Genomic DNA, 17066 nt, shown 5'->3' on the forward strand with positions numbered 1-17066 from the left:
TTCATTGGCTAAATCTTCTAAAACTGTGCTTGCCATACTTTCATCATTATGACTTTCTCTCAGTAGAAAAGTAAAATATCACTCAACAGGAAAGCTTTCATCTGGTGAAATAAATCATACAATAACAGCCAATTGATCTGTATATGACAAATCTGGTGTAGGCTCAACAGATAAACTGAAATATCCTGCCTTGCTCAAATTAGCCAATATAGAGTCCTTAACTTTTGTCGCTAAAATTTCAATAAGCTCATTGCATGTTGTCTTCTACAAATTTGAAGATTGTTCAGATCCACAATTTGAGTACTTTTCAACTTGATTAGCAAGAAATGGATCAAATTTTGAAATTAATTCCAGTAAACCAACAAAGTTACCATTTCTTGGAGATCTAAATCTTTAATTGCTGCCTCTGAAAGCTAAACTGAGTTCTGCCAATGTACAAATGCCTGCAATAACACATGTAAGTACTTGCTTCTAGTACCCTTGCTCCCTCCTAGTCTGCTCTTCTAGTTGTGAATCAGCTGTTAAACCATTCTCTCTCATTAAATACGTCAGTAAGGCATTTCTATGAATAGGAGAGATTCCATGATTTCAAATTGCCACTGGGTTTTGCCAATCACTAAACCCATTACTGGATAGTGCTGTGGTGGATGTGGTAGAAAAGAGTTTACACATAAAACAACAGCAGCAACTGGTTTCTGGAGAGTAAAATAGCCATTATAGACTGTATTTTTCACCATTAGCTTTCATAGAACAAAAAGGCCACTTGAGCAATATCTAACTTGTTTGTTAAATAATCGGTTTGACTTTTCAAATGGACCTTCAAAATGCTGAATGCAATATCTTCATTGCTTAAAATATTCCACATGCCAGCATCAGGATGTATGTTATAAGTTTTCTCCTGACTCGTGTTTATACTGACTGCAAAGCCAGTATTGTCTTTCTGATGATCATGCTCAATCTGCTTATCACTAGTAATCATTACCTCATGATCATCTACTACGTCATTGTAATTTGTACTAGAAGAGGCCTTATTGAAGTACTCCAATGCCAGTAGACTCTCTTGAACTTGATGCTCACTGTCATCCTTTTTGTATGATGAAGATAATTGTTGAGTATCAGTAACAGCTTTAGCTGATAACCACTTTCAAAACTTCTCTTCATTTGGGGGTCAATTTCTACGTAAAGAACAAAATGTTCACCAGGTCATAGTAAATCATATTAATGCAAAATTAATATATACATATAACTGACCTTTAACATTCATAAATAGAAATTAGTAAATAGTAGGCCTATAATTTAACTTCATAGTGAATGGAAGCTTCAAGCAAAGTGAGAAATGTCAAATGTCTCTTCAATATGGCATCAATATTTTAAGTTTGAATTATAAATACAGAAGAGTTATCATTGATTGATGTTGGAGTTTGGCAGGAAGCAAATTGGCTTATATAAATAAGAATTAGTAATGTTTGTTAGTGACAAGCTGTGCAAACTGCAATTTGCAAAGAATGAATAAATAGTTGCAGTTTAAGAACTTTGTCTTTGAATGGTCTTTCAGTCATAATACAAAATATTAACTTGCTAAAAAAATAAATTTCTTGCTGATCGTCTGACAGTGTGAGGCCCTAAACCAAGGCTTGATTGGCTTATGTGTAAATCCGGCACTGGGTAGAACTTCCTAAGGGACATGTTTTTTAAAATTTGTTGCCAATGAAGGACTTGGAGTTTGGCCATGTGGGAGGGGGGTATCCACATGGAATGCCTAGGAATCTTTCATACACGGGGGAGGAGGAGTAAACGTCACATGAGCCAAGCAGTACTTTAAGCCTGCGAGCCAGTGCATGTTAAGCTTCACTCCCCTCGGTCAGCATCACATGTTGCCAAATCCAGGAACGAGCAAAAACATTTCTTGTGGTGATTAGCTACAGGTTCTAATGAACTCCAAGCTTATTAATATTCGTTGCTAACTTTTTCCAGTGGGCCTTTAACACATGTAAAATACCTCAGGTTAGTACATCAGCCCCTTTAAGTGAATAAAGCATATTGCTTTTTACTACTAGGACAGAGAAATTCTGTGAAGTGTGCATAATTGAGATGTGTGGTAGTAGAGAGTGCACGCTGATCTTGGGTGGATTGTGTAATAGTAGAGAGTAAATTGATTATTCAGAGAGAGAGAGAGAGAGACAGGGGGGTAGAGCAGGAGAGTACATTCAGAGAGGGATAGAGCTCAGTTTCCATATGTGGAGGTAGAGAGTGGATTGGACAAAACAGAGAGAGGAGCGGAGCTGAAGAGTGTAGGGAAAGAGGAGCAGAGCTCAATTTCCATACAGAGAGAGAGAGGGGGAGGGGCAGAGCTGGAAAATGGGTTGGAGCTGGAGAGTACAGGGAGCTCAATTTCCATATTGGCTATGAAGGCACAGGACAACTTTCCTCTTTATTATAGTTAGATATGTTATAGGTAAGTGTTATAAATAATTTTGATATCTGATATGAATTTTATGCCTTTCTGTTTTCATATATGATTTTAGATTCCTTGTAGGTTGTAATATGAAGAGGCCTGGGTGGTACTGAAAGCCCATGTACTACAATTTCTTTTATTGATCCTTTAAAAGGCATCACAGCTACCAGAATATTTTATTATATATGGCTCTTTAATTTGTCTTACAAGCTATACCATATCTCCCTTTGTTTCTACAGGTCTATTGGGTAGGACCAATCTTAGGAGCTGTCCTAGCCGGTGCCTTTTATGATTATATCTATTGTCCAGACATTGAACTTAAGAACAAATTGAAAGAGGCCTTCACAAAGGCTACCCAGGGCCAGAAGTCAAAAGGGAACTACATTGAAGTGGATGATAATAGAAGCCAAGCAGATACTGATGACTTGGTCCTGAAACATGGAACTATTAATGTCATTGATACTCTCACGAGTGAAGAGAGGAAAGGGAAGGATACCACAAGTGAAATTCTGTCTACTGTATGACTAGCAATAAATATTTTATGTACAGCAGCTTAGTAAAGTGTACAGTTTTTCACCCATTAAAATAGAATAGTCAGGAACATGAAATGAGGGATAAAACGAAAAACAGTGTCTTGAGGGAATTTTAGTATGGCTAGGCTTCATAGGGAGCAATGGGCTATGAATGCAGATGTTGGTGAAGATTGTTGCTTTGCCTTGCAAATCTGTATATAAAAAACAAGAGGTAATTTTATAACACCCTGCCTAAATGAGTTGGCAAAAACATGTGTAAGGTACACCAGTTTTGAAAGTGATCTTATGCACACAAGTTCCAATTTGAAAATTATCCCACCAAATTTATCTGCACACAAGTACATCTGCTATTATGGGCCAGATTTTCAAAAGGCCTAGTGACGCGCGTAGAGTCCCGGGATGCGTGTAAGTCCTGGGGCTTGCAAAAAAGGGCGGTCGGGGGGGGGGCACGGTGGGGTCAGCGGCTCCCGGCACAGTGGCCATTTGCCACTGTGCTGGGCATCGCACAACTTACTTCAAGTTTTACAAAAAAAAAAGGAAAAAGGTAGGGGGGGAAAGGGCGGGGGGGGGGGGGGGCGGGTAGGGGAAGGGAAGTTCCTTCTAAGGCCGCTCTGATTTAGAACAGGGGAAGGCAGCGTGGCTGGGCATGGGCTCGGCGCGGGCTTGTGCACCCCCTTGCACGTGCCGATCCACAATTTTATAACATGCGTGCGCCTGCGCGCGTATGTTATAAAATCGGGCGTATATGTGCACGCCAGGTAGCGTGCGCGCACATGTACACCCACGCATATCTCTTAAAATCTACCCCTATATGCACAGAAAATTGTTGGGGTAATTTACAAGCGTACTTTTGAAAACTTGGAACTATGTGCATAAGTTCAAACCCCTCTCCCACCTCCACCTCTGGAAATGCCTCTGCTTGGTGCAGATAAATTCCCACATGAAGAGGCAGTCTGCACATACGTTCAGCCACATATCGGGTGGGAAATTTTGTAAAAAAAAACCAACCCAAAAAACATTTCTTCAAGTAAACCACTGTTTTACCTACAGAAATGTCTTTGAAAATTGCCCTCTTAACTTGGGTATTGGAAAATATTTGAGTGCCACTGGGTTTTCTGGAAAATGGCTGCTCTGTGTGTATGTGGATATGGGGAGAGCTCTTCATTTTCATATAATATACTTGGCTGCTCTGAAGGCAGAAAATTAATTTGAAAAAAAAAAACCAAAAAAAACCCATCATTAACCTGGAGCAAACATTTTTTATTTCATGCCTGCACTACAAGCTAATATCATCATGTGACCCTCTGCCTCTTTTCCAGATAAGCAGGTTGTCATTGTAGGGGTTGCATATTCCATAAGAAATAATGAAGAGAGGAGATGTTATAATATGTGAGTTTATGTGACTTGGAAGTCATATAAACTATATTTGCATAAAAAGACTTAGTTGTGTGGCACTGCCAAAGTCCTACTTTTGAGGTCATAATGTAAAAACTGTTGTTATCTAGATGATTCCCTACCAGATATCACTAGAAATAAAGGTTCTTCCCAAAAGGAGTTTTGTAGAATTGAGATCCTGAATTGGGAGTTGAGAGGACAGTTCTCAACTTATTTTTCATGGTTAAAGTTATTTGACTATAAACAAACTTTCCACAATAAAAGGAAAAGTGCTGAGCTTAAACAGTATAATTTATTTAATCATTTATTTGAATAAGAAAAACAGTATATTGATAAACTAAATGAAAACTCAACTATTAAACAGAAATTGAAAGTGCTTCTTCTTGATTGGTAATTATGTATGGAAAAATTTGAGGGCTCTGTTGATCCAGATAAATATTTCTAGCAGCCTCTGCATCCCAGTAGACTTGTACCCTATAGAGCCTACTGGAGCAGAATTTACAGATTTTTCCATGGAATATTAAAGTAGCTTTTTAGTAAAATGAGCCTATGAAGTTTTATCCTTTTCAGTATCATACAGCGAGCTTATTGCCAAAGTGAGGCATACACTGAATTTGGGAATTCCCTTTTATCAACTTAACATAAAGAGGATTAAATAATAAATCAAGAGATGCTCAAATGGCTGGTGTTGACTCAATCAGTCAAAGATGAGCTAAAGCTAGAAAGCCAAGAATTGCCATTATGTTATAATAAGCAAAAATCATTTGTGCTAATCTTTTAAAATCTCTTATTAAGCCTTGGGAATATACTGTACATATGATTATTTAACATGACATACAATAACAGAATATTTTAATGTGTTCTTCCATAATTACAGAGTGCATAATGACTATTTCAGGGAATATATATGAAGCAATAAGCAGCTGCCATGGTGATTTAATCAACGAAGCAATGCTAAAACTTGTCAGTTGTACAACTGATATATTGTATATTCCTGAGAAACAGGCTAATTTGCTGTTGGTGGATGGCAATGAACTAATGGCAAAATAATATGAAAAAAAATTTAGAAAAGTGAATATATAGAGGGCAATGGCTTGGAGGAAAATGTGGACTGGAGATAGTGTTGCCTAAAAATGTTATTTTTTAGATTAAAAAATCATGGGTGAGCTGAAAAATGAACTTAAACTGGCTCTGAAAAATGAATACTTGTGTGATTTGGACTTATTCCCATTTGCTCTTGGCATGTCAGTCTTCTCAGACTTACATACATCTCCAGATACTACACGTTAGATTTTCTAGAGTTATTTATTAGGCCCACTTCTCTTTTCACTTAATGGATGCTCCTTGTGTTACTTCATCCAACCACCACCCTTAAATATAACCTTTACAGTGAGTGATCAAGTCACTCAAAATTAATTGAGCCTGTAGAGAACAAATATCTGAAAAGTATGGTTCCCAATTCTGTTCTAGAGGCACACCTATTCAGTCTTAGTTTTCAGGATATCCATAATGAACATGCATGACATAGATTTGCCTATTGAACTAAAAAATGAGAGGGATATAAAAGATTTTAGGACAAGTTAAAAGCTCTGAGGCTGATATTCAGAGTATTCTGCAAAGTAGGACCTGTATTGGAGAATGCTTTTGTACAGATCTGCAGGCGCCTGTAATTGCAAGTAGCTGGAACAGCTAGCAGCTTTGACTGTTCTAATCTCAGAGTTCATGCTAGAGCCTAGATCTTTAACTTTTCAACTTTTTATATAAATAAGTTTATGGATTATAACCAAAATTTGAAACTGGATTCTTCATTTCATAGACAACCAGTGCAGCACTTGCCAAATAGGAGATATAAGCTTCTAAGGGTTTGTGCCTGCTAGTGGCCTAGTATAGGCTGCAAAACCCAAATTTAGTTTTTATTTGTAGCTCTACATAAAAGCTTTTCCAATAATCTAGTTGACCAAGAACCATTGCCTGCAGCACAGATCTAAAAAGCCTTGTTGATAAATGAAATTTGAAAGGTCTCAGCAATTTCAACATATAAAAAGCAGTCTTTGTAACATTTCTAATATGAGCCCTAAAGGTTGAATTTGAATCTAAGAAGATCCTAAGTTCCTAGCTTCAAAAGTGACCACCTTAGAAACTCCATCAGATGTCAACGATACCAAATCCTGCATTGGAATTCTTTTTCCAATCCACAGAAGAGTAGTCACCAGAATATTATTAATCATCCAACTATTTAGAGTATCAAAGTATTTTTGAAAGAAAGGTATAGGAAAAAACCCATTGGCAGCAGAAGGAATAAATAGCTGAATATCATCAGCATACATAAAATGTTAATTCTAATGGTTTTAAAATAGCATCTCAGTTGAGAAGACAGCACTGATCCCTGCGTTATTCCTGTTGTTAAGCCTTTCTAAGTGGAGAAAACATCGCCTATTTGAACCTGCTGTCTTCTGTCCTGTAAAAATGACTTGAAACACAATAAAAAATTACCCTTAGACCATTTGAGACGAGTTACTAATAAGTCATGACATATGGTGTCAAAAGCTGCTGAGATATCTAACTGAATAAAATGCCTCATTCTCCATGTTCCAACTTACAATAAAGTGAATATAATAGGGAGAGCAGTAGTGTCTTAGTGCTGTGATCTCTTCTAAATCCATGCTGCTGGTTATCTAATAGTGTGTTTTCTTCTAAATACTCATCCAATTGAAGGAATACACATTTTTCTAATAATGTTTCCCAGAAAGGGAAGATTTGAAATTGGACATAGATTTGATAACTGTGCTGATGGAAGGGATGACACCTTTTGCACAGGTCTAACAGTCACCATTTTTAACTGCATGGGCACATATCCCACAAATAAAGATTTGTTTACTATGTGCCAAATATATTCAAAAGTTCTGTCTTTAAAACCCTTCTTTATACTAAAGGGATAGGGGTTTATTAAGGAATATGTTGAAAAAAGCTTCCCCATCACAAGCTTGATCTCTCTAAGAGAAATATCTCTGAATGTTGACCAACAAATCTCCTGTATTCTCTTGTGGAAGTGACTCAACAGATAATGCATTTCCTGTCTGAAATTGGGACTGAATATTTGCAGTTTTATCCTCAAAATAATCTGCTATATGATCATAACTATAGGACTGCTGATCATGAGTCATTGGTTTAGATATCAAGCTCTTAATAACAGTAACAACTCACATGGTTAATTCACTGAATTCTCAGTTCCATCTATGACATATGAATGATTCACATGACAGCAGCTGCTCTTACAATTTTTCAACATTTTTACATACTCATGTTTCAACAGTTCATCCTGAGACTTCTTTCACTTTGTCTCAAGTTTTCTTAAAAATTCAACTTGCCTTTTATCAACTACTGTAAATCGAGAGGGGTATACTAACAAGGACATTTATTTATTTATTTATATATTTATTTAACATTTTTCTATACCGACATTCGTACGAGACATCACATTGGTTTCCAGACAACAGCGAATTCAGCCAACAGGGCTTTACATTGTAACTGATATTATAACTGGGGGGGAGGGAAGGGAAGGGGCGGGGCAGGGCAGTAAATTGGAACTATATGAGTAAGCTGGGAAGGGTGGGGGGGAATAAGGGGGTTTATTTACAGAAAGGCAGGAGACATCTAGCCTGAATCTCCCTTAATGGAGCTAACTTATCATAAGTATCTATCAGAGTAGTATACCATCTATTAGTAAACTTCTCCACAATAAGGAGTCAAGATCATCCAACCTTAACTCCTAGTTAGCACTAATTTTCTCCTTGCACTGATGACTACAAAATACATGTGCCACCTTTGCGACCGTCGCAACTTGACGTCCTCACTCCGCCCTCTTTACCTCTGTGGCGACTCCCTCCAGGTCTGATGGTTGGCTGGCTGCCACAGTGTCTCCATGCCGGCTCCCTCTGGCGTCCCCGGACCGGCTTGACATTGCAGATCAGCCATGCTGCCTGCAGACCTAGGGCATGTGCGTGCGTGCGCTCTGATTGAAGTACCAGCAAGGGCGCGAACGTCAGGGGCGTCCCCCTGATATGACGTCATCTGCTTCCAATATTTAAAGGTCTCTATTTCGCTATCTAACTGAGTTAGCAAGGGGTTGGGTATGGGAATGTGTCTCGCTACCTATGGACTACTTCCCCCAAGCTACTCTGCCTCCTCGGACTTACCAGAGGTACCCGCTCCTCGGGGGCCTCGCTCTTTTTCTTTACTTTCAGATTACAAATAGGAACCGGTACTCACTCCTCGAAAGCCCATGTTCCTGGACATTCTGAAGATTCTCTACTGCTTGGAAACTATCGCTGCTACAAACAATTGTGAGTTACCATCGCTCTCTCAGAGCTTTCCCTGGAGCCAGGTACTCGCTCCTCAAGGGCCTAAACCTTTCCAGCTCCTGAGCTTCTTTGAGACCTTACTTGAGTTTTGTCATCCAGTTCTGTTCATGAACTCTGCCTACTCACTTTCTACAGTTTCTCAATAGCTCAGCCATCCTGGATCGCTGTTCCAGTACTTGAGGGACTACAGCCCTGCCGGGCATATCAGCTCACTACTGCCATCTCTGGTGGTTTCAAAAACCTGTTTAATAAAAGAACTAATGTGTGTCTGTCTCCATACTCAAGCCTAGTCAGTGGTCTCTCTCGGGATATCCTCCCGGGGGCGTGGTCATCTGCCACTAGCCTAGGGATCCACCCACAACTATATCAGATTCATTATAGATTGCTACTCCTTAGCAAGACGAAATCTGGGACACTACAAGATTGCTGACTCCTCCTCCTCCTTTAGGAGCCATTAATATCAGATTGCTACTCCTAGCAGCAGCTTAATGTCAGATCAATAACAGATTGCTAACTCCAGTGGATCCAGCTTAAACGGGATGTTGTTAACTCCATGGATCCGGCACATCTCCCTGCCTTGCAGGCTATACCGGGCCTGGCCCAACGCATCTCAGAGTAGCAAGAAACTTTGGAGAAACTTACTGCAGCATTTCATCAGCTACACACAGAGAAGATACAAGGCACTAGGGATGTGAATCGTGTGCCCGATCGTTTTAATGATCGGGTTTGGCTGGGGGGGGGGGGGGGAATCTGATCGTTAGAGATGTGAATTGGGATCGGTTCCGATTCCAATTCACATCACTAATTTTTTTTAGTGAGGCCCGCGCCGATAAAAAAAAATACACCCCGACCCTTTAAAATTACCCCCTTAGCCTCCCCCACTCTCCCAACCCCACCCCCAAAACTTTTTACACATACCTGGTGGTCCAGGGGGGCCGTGGGGTGCAATCTCCCGTTCCCAGGCCATCAGCTGCGCTAAACAAAAATGGCGCCGATGGCCCTTTGCCCTTACCATGTGACAGGGTATCCGTGCCATTGGCCGGCCCCTGTCACATGGTAGGAGCACTGGATGGCCGGCGCCCGTCTATGTGCTTTCATTGGCCGGAGCGCCCAAATCGACGGGCGCTCTGGCCAACGAAAGAACGCTTCGCTTCGCTCGTGCCGGAGAGGGCACTTCACGCTGAGCCAGGAGAACCGGTACCTGCGTGGGGGGGGGGGACGCTGCAAGCCGGATGGAGCCCTAGCTGTTGTCGAGCCAGGAGAACCGGGACCTGCGTGGGGGGGGGGGGAGGAACTCTGCAAGCCGGATGGAGCCCTAGCTGTTGTACTGCTGTTGCTGTTGCTGTTGCCGAGCCAGGAGAACCGGGACCTGCGCGGGGGGGACCACTGCGAGCCGCTTTCGCCGCCGGCTGCCCCCTCCGGAGGGCGGCAGAGAAGGGAAGGGACTGAAAAGCAACAAAAGGTAAGAAAACAACAGAAAGTAATGTCGAGTCGCTTCGGGAGGAGGGGAGGAGGGGATTTTAGGTTTTTAGAGGTTTCCTTTTGGGGGAAAGTTTGCCGTCTACCATTACCCCTGCCTCTAACGCAGGGGTAAGGGTAGGCGGTAAGTTAGCAGGTTAAACGCGAGGCAAAATGGCAGGGTAAAATAGCGATAGTCAGGGCGCATGTTACTGTATGGGAGGGAATAGCTAATTCGATCGTTTACATGTAATATACATGCCGCGTGCGGAAGGGGTTACCCGGGGATTTAAAGAGGTGGTAAGGATGGGTTAAAGGGGATAGTGTATCGCAGGAAGGGCTAACACGGCCGGAAAGTGAGTAGAAAGTGGGTTAGGAGCGGGGTAACTGCGGCCCCACTTTACTGTATCGTGCTGTTAGACATTACCTCTCCACTGAAATTACAAAACTGAGAGAGAGAAAGCATCAACGTCTTTTCCAGTTGTGTGACCACTCTCCAGACATCAATAAATTAAATATTCCCAGGTTCTACAAGGTCTCCAACTGGCTCAGGACTTTTGCCAAGTTGAAGAAATCAGCACTAACATAAAAATCTGGGATGACCTAAGGGTTCAGGAGACCAATGGGTACTCCTCTCAGAAGTGCCAAGATTTCCTGTTTGTATGGAAAGCTGCCCCCCCCCCCCCCCACCCCCGTTCTACACAACTACTATTTAGAATTTCATTCTTTTCCACGGATGCACAAACTCCAATCAATTACAAGCAGAAGTAACATTTGGGGACCTATGCTCACTTACCCCAACACCCTTCACAAGAATTGTAGAAGTCCATCTAATAGCACAGCAACCACTTGAGCCAGGAGAGACCCGTTCCATCGATGACTCATCAGTTGAAGAGGTGGGAGACTAGCACCCAGACTCAGAGAGGCCCCAGAACAAGAAGAGGTCTCTGCATTCAGCTCACGATGGGCTTTCTACTGACTGATGCTGCATATGCTGACCCATTGGAGTCCATAGTGAGGCTAAACCAGGAGATAAAGTCAACAGAGCCAGACAGAATAAAAAAAGAGGTAAATAGAGGAAAATGTAAAGAAAGAAAATGTACTTCAGCAGAGTGTCAGGCAGTGGCAGCCATCTCGATATCACCTATCGCTTATCTGCTATTCTATATTTCTGTGTATTTCTAATGGTGAAGAGTGTCAATATGTTGAATGTGTGTAAACTCCATCACCAACAATATTAAACAGCATCTCCAAGTGTTCGGAAATTTGATGGTTGAAAGTTGGCAACCCTAGGAAAGGATGGTTACAGGAATCCCCTAAGAATGCGGGAGGGATGCCATAACCCTGGCCAGGGGGCTTACGGCTTGCTCTTACTTGGCCAAGGGATGACTCTGACACTCCAGGTCCAAAGGAGTGCGGATGCTTCACTGCCTCTGTTCAAGTCTAATAGGCCTGCCTGCTTCTCCTAAGAGAAACCTAATCTAAACTAGGGGAGAGCTAAAGAAAAGAGGGTGGGAACTAAGAAGCAAAAAACAAAAAGCACCTTTCGCTAGTAAATACTTATCAGGAAATGCATTTGAAAACAGGGTCTGTGACAATTCTTAGTTCATGTCATTTTTTCACGATCATTTGTTAATTTTCTTCAAGTAATGGTGCAGGATAGCAAGATAATGTTTCAGCCTCATTCCTCAGACTTCCTGAAATCAGTTACTGTGCAATGAGATAGGGCACCCTCTCTACTAGTATTTGGATCCAGCTGAACACTATTTGTAATAACATTAACAACAATCCACAAAGCGTTTCTAATAAACTCATTCCTAACCACCCTATCAAGTCAATTACTCCACTTTAACACCATTTATATAGATTTAATATTTCTGTAGTTGAGAGCATGCTATTCTGTCATAATGACCCCTGCTGTTCTCCTGAGATTACTGGATTTTATGAACCTTTTACTCTGCTGGTGAGTGAATAATGTATGCTTTTTTGAAATCATCCCTGCCATTATCAAATGTTTTTCAGCTGTCTAGCAGGATATTCATTAACTGAAATGGAGTACTTGCTCCAATTCAGAAGGGTTCTCAAATATCATACTTCCTTTCACCACTCTTCTCATATACCAGAGCAAAACAATAGAGATACTGTGAATAGTCTCATGCAGCACCTGTTGCTAAGAACTACTCTCCTTAAGATCCCTCTGGAGTATCCTTTATTTGGCCAAAAGGTTTCATCATGCCTAGAGAAGAAAAAAATGATAATTAACCATACCTAGCTGTAGAAAAAAAAATAAAATATAGGAGGTGTGGGGCTGCCTAGGATCCCAGAAGCTCTGCAGTATGGCAAGACAGCAATCTGAACAAATTTCTGTTGTATTTCATACTTAGAAAGGTCCAGGATTTATCAGCCAAAACCACCTTGAAGCGCATGTTTTCAAATGCTTGCTTTCAATTGTCGACTTTTAATGACGTGGATGTTACAATAAATCTGGAAACAGAAAAGAAGCAGCCCACCACAAAATAAGCAAAGGCGAAAGAAGGACTGGTGGTAAATCTATTAAAGTTACAAAATGCAGAAATATCAGTTACTGGAAATATTCAAACAAACATCAATTTAAAATAGAGGTTTAAAACATTTTATTCAACTTACATGTATTAAGAAGTAACAACGGAAACAAAGGAATCTTTGATAAAAATAAACCTTACATAGCCATGCTTTGACAAATTGTTTGCTTCAGGGGGATGATTTTCTTTTTTAATAAAAAGTGCAATATATATTAATATATATAAAAAGTGTATATATTTATATAATTCTAGAAAACAGTCCAAAAATATTTTACATGATGGCTCTGGTTATTATCTTATAATCCTTATGGATGTCAAAGGAATATGTCACTTTGTGGCAGGCTTCGAAAAGCCAACTATTGGCCTGCAGCATATTCTAAGTGCCTCAAGAAATATGGTTCTGATAAGTGTTCTTAAATGCCTGCCTAAGAAAGTGGATGGAACTGCATGGTAGAGTCCCAGGGATGTCCCTATGAACCTGTTAGTACTATACGACATTCACTTTCTTTAGTGAGTTGCAATGATATCTATGCCTGCTCTTCTCCAGGAGCGCAAAGTCAGGATATTGAAAGCCTCTAGGGAACACCAAAATGGCTTTAAAGCCAATAAAACTCTTAAAAGTTTCATATCTTATACATCTTAGAGCTTTTTGACACACTGGCTTAATAGGAAAGTTGCCAGGATATTTTCACACAGTTGTTTCTGCTACTTAGAAGGGTATTTAAGAGGAATTATTGGAGCAATATCTAGGGAAGCACTTAGAACATATTGGAAATTATTTGTCTGCTCTTGGTAGGTTGACTTCCAGTTGACAAGTCCTTGTGCCCTTGAGGTTTCATGATAATAACCAGAGATGTCATGTAAAACATTTTTTGTACTGTTAAGAAGAATATACACTTGTTTTTTGTAATAGTTAAGTGCAGAGACCAAAATATGGAATACATTTTCAAAGGGATTTTGCATGTAAAAGTAGCATATATATGCTTAAGTAGAATATACTTGCATATAAGCTATTTTATAAAAGTTGAGAATACATGTATATTTTCCATTTTACGCATACATATTATTGTGGAAAAAAGGTTTGGGCTAGGGACCATTCTGTGGTAGGGTTCAGAAGTACACGTGGTAGTTACGTTTTGTGAGAGATATACATGCATACAATACCAAACTTATTCGTATACTTTTACACCTGCTAATTGACTCATGCAAATGAAATCAGACTTGTCTGTTGTCTGCAGTTTTTGGTTGGGAGGTCTGAGTGAACTGGTAGAGATTAAGATTGAAATGCTAGAGGGTTTAGGTGAGCTGGAGATGGATTAAGTGAAATGGCAGAGGTATCGGTGAACTGCTGATTTCAAGTATGCATGCAAATATTTTTAAAACAATATTGGGTAAATTTTAAATAGTCTACACACGTAAAGCCATTGGATTTACACGCGTAGGTGGGGTTAAGCGCGCCGGGCCTATTTTAGAAAGGCCTGGTGATGCAAGTATGTCCTGGGGCTTCGAAAAAGGGGTGGGGAGGGGGTGGTCTGGGGCGGGGTCAGAGGATCGCATGCCGGCAGGCTGCCTGCGTGTGCAACTTGCGCCTGCCCAGAGGCAGGCGCAACAGGTAAAATAAAGGTCGGGGGTTTAGGATAGGGCTAGGGGCGGGAGGGTTAGGGGAAGGGGAAGGGAGGTTAGGTTAGGGGGTTGGGAAGTTCCCTCCTAATCCGCTGTGAACGGGGGATGGCCGCAGGCATCGGAGTGCGCAAGTTGCACAATTGTGCACCCCCTTGTGCGCGCTGACCCACAATTTTATAACATGCGCACACCTGCACGCACATGTTATAAAATTGGACATCCATGGACGTGCACAACCTTTTAAAATCTATCCTATATACACATACTTTATAAAATACTTTCCTCCATATATAAATCAAGATTATTATTAGAGATGTGAATCGGAACCGGAATCGGTTCTCATTCCGGTTCCAATTCACATCATGTTTTTATTTTTGTCCTGCCCGATCGGGTTTTTTTTTTTATCGGCTGCGCCTGAGCCGATGAACAAAAAACCCACCCTGATCCTTTAAAACTAATCCCTTAGCTTCCCTCATCCTCCCGACCCCCCAAAAAACGTTTTACAGGTACCTGGTGGTCCAGTGGGGGTCCCGGGAGTGATCTCACGCTCTTGGGCCGTCGGCTGCCACTAATAAAAATGGCGCCTCACCATTTTTAAAGATTGCGCCGGCCATCCAGTGCTCCCTCCATGTGACAGGGGCCGGCCAATGGCACGGATACCCTGTCACATGGTAAGGAAAAAGGCCATCGGCGCCATTTTTATTAGTGGCAGCCGACGGCCCGGGAGCGGGAGATCGCTTCTGGGACCCCCACTGGACCACCAGGTACCTGTAAAAAGTTTTTTGGGGGGTCGGGAGGATGAGGGAAGCTAAGGGATTAGTTTTAAAGGATCAGGGTGGGTTTTTTGTTCATCGGCTCAGGCGCAGCCGATAAAAAAAAAAACCCGATCGGGCAGGACAAAAATAAAAACATGATGTGAATTGGAACCTGAATGAGAACCGATTCCGGTTCCGATTCACATCTCTAATAATAATCTTGCACACACATGCACACACTAAAGGCAGATCCCCCTCTCTTTTTCCAGCAACCTCAGAACCTCTCTCATTCCTCTGCTGCCACTTTCACTGCTGCCACATGGCTATTGGGGAGGTGCCGATTGCTGCTACTGACACTGAAGCCCATTCTGCTGCCTCCTCTGTGCAGGCCCCATGGGCTTCCACTTTCTCCATGCTGATCTCGTACACTGTGAGATCCGCATAGAGAAAGTGCTATTCTTGCATATTACCAAAGATTATATGTGGCAATCAGTAAAAAGTAGGGGTGTGCATTCGTATTGAACATAAATGTAAAACGCTACTTTTGTTTTTTTTTAACTTAAAAAAGTGATAAGACATAAACAATCGGATTTCCAACTTATTCAACATAGCTATGTTGAATAAGTTGGAAATCGCGATTGTTGATCCAAAATAAAAATTTAAACCCCTCACCTTCCTTAATCCCCCCCCAAAGACTTACCACAACTCCCTGGTGATCCAGCGAGGAGTGAGGACACCATTTCTGAAAGCCTTTCCGAGGAGCACGTGACGTCGGCGCCACGTCGGAGTGACGCGGCGTCACGTGATTCCCCGCGGGTTCGCGCCGGAACGCTCGTTTGGCCCAAAAGGAACTTTTGGCCAGCTTGGGGGGGTCAGGAGGCCCCCCCAAGCTGGCCAAAAGTTCCTTTTGGGCCAAACGAGGATCCCGGAAGCGACCCCGCGGGGAATCACGTGACGTCGGCGCCACGTCGCAGTGACGCGGCGTCACGTGATTCCCCGCGAGTTCCCTCCGGCACCCTCGTTTGGCCCAAAAGGAACTTTTGGCCAGCTTGGGGGTGTCAGGAGGCCCCCCCAAGCTGGCCAAAAGTTCCTTTTGGGCCGAAAGAGCGTTCCGGCGTGAACCCGCGGGGAATGACATGACGCCGCGTCACTCCGACGTGACGCCGACGTCACGTGCTCCTTGCAAAGTTGGTCAGAAATGGCGTCCTGACCCCGCTGGACCACCAGGGAGTTGTGGTAAGTCTTGGGGGGGGGGGGGGATTAAGGAGGGTGAGGGGTTTAAATTTTTATTTGCACATATGGACATATACTCAACTCATTGAATTCTGTTTATGACCATATTGACCGCAAATGGGACCCCCTTTGGACATATGGACATATGAACTTAAACTTTTGCTCTGCACATCCCTAGTAAAAAGTAATTTTTTTTTTTTTTACCTTTGCTGTCTGATCTTAGTTTTCTAATCGGTTGATCACAGGCTTTTTTTTTCCACCTTCCCTTTCTTATTTTTTTTTTGCCAATTCCTTTTATATTGTCTTTTTTCCTATTTTTTTCTCTCCATCTTCTTCCCTCAAACACACAGTCAGGTTCTCATTCTCACATGCATTTCTCTCTCTCACACACACACACAGGCTCTCACTGTCACATGCTGTCTGACTCTCACACACACAGGCTCTCTCTCACTCCCACATGCTGTCTTGCTCAAGCACAGGCTCTCACTTTCACATGCTGTGTATCTCACACACACAGGCTCTCTCTCACTCCCACATGCTGTCTTGCTCAAGCACAGACTCTCACTGTCACATGCTGTGTATCTCACACACACAGGCTCTCTCTCACTCCCACATGCTGTCTTGCTCAAGCACAGGCTCTCACTGTCACATGCTGTCTCTCTCACATGCTGTCTCTGCAAACATTCAGGTCC

General features: G+C 41.9%; 1 protein-coding gene across 1 annotated transcript in view; it reads left to right on the plus strand.

The window, feature by feature from the left end:
* Positions 1 to 2979, plus strand: part of LOC115085355 (aquaporin-4-like) — a 127784-nt gene extending 124805 nt beyond the window's left edge. The window contains exon 6 of the mRNA XM_029591269.1: positions 2695 to 2979. Coding sequence (XP_029447129.1) covers positions 2695 to 2979 — 285 coding nt within the window. The remainder of the gene's footprint in view (positions 1 to 2694) is intronic.
* Positions 2980 to 17066: the final 14087 nt, after the last annotated feature.

The sequence above is a fragment of the Rhinatrema bivittatum genome, chromosome 2 (assembly GCF_901001135.1).
Source record: "Rhinatrema bivittatum chromosome 2, aRhiBiv1.1, whole genome shotgun sequence".
In the NCBI taxonomy this organism is placed as follows: Eukaryota; Metazoa; Chordata; class Amphibia; order Gymnophiona; family Rhinatrematidae; genus Rhinatrema; species Rhinatrema bivittatum.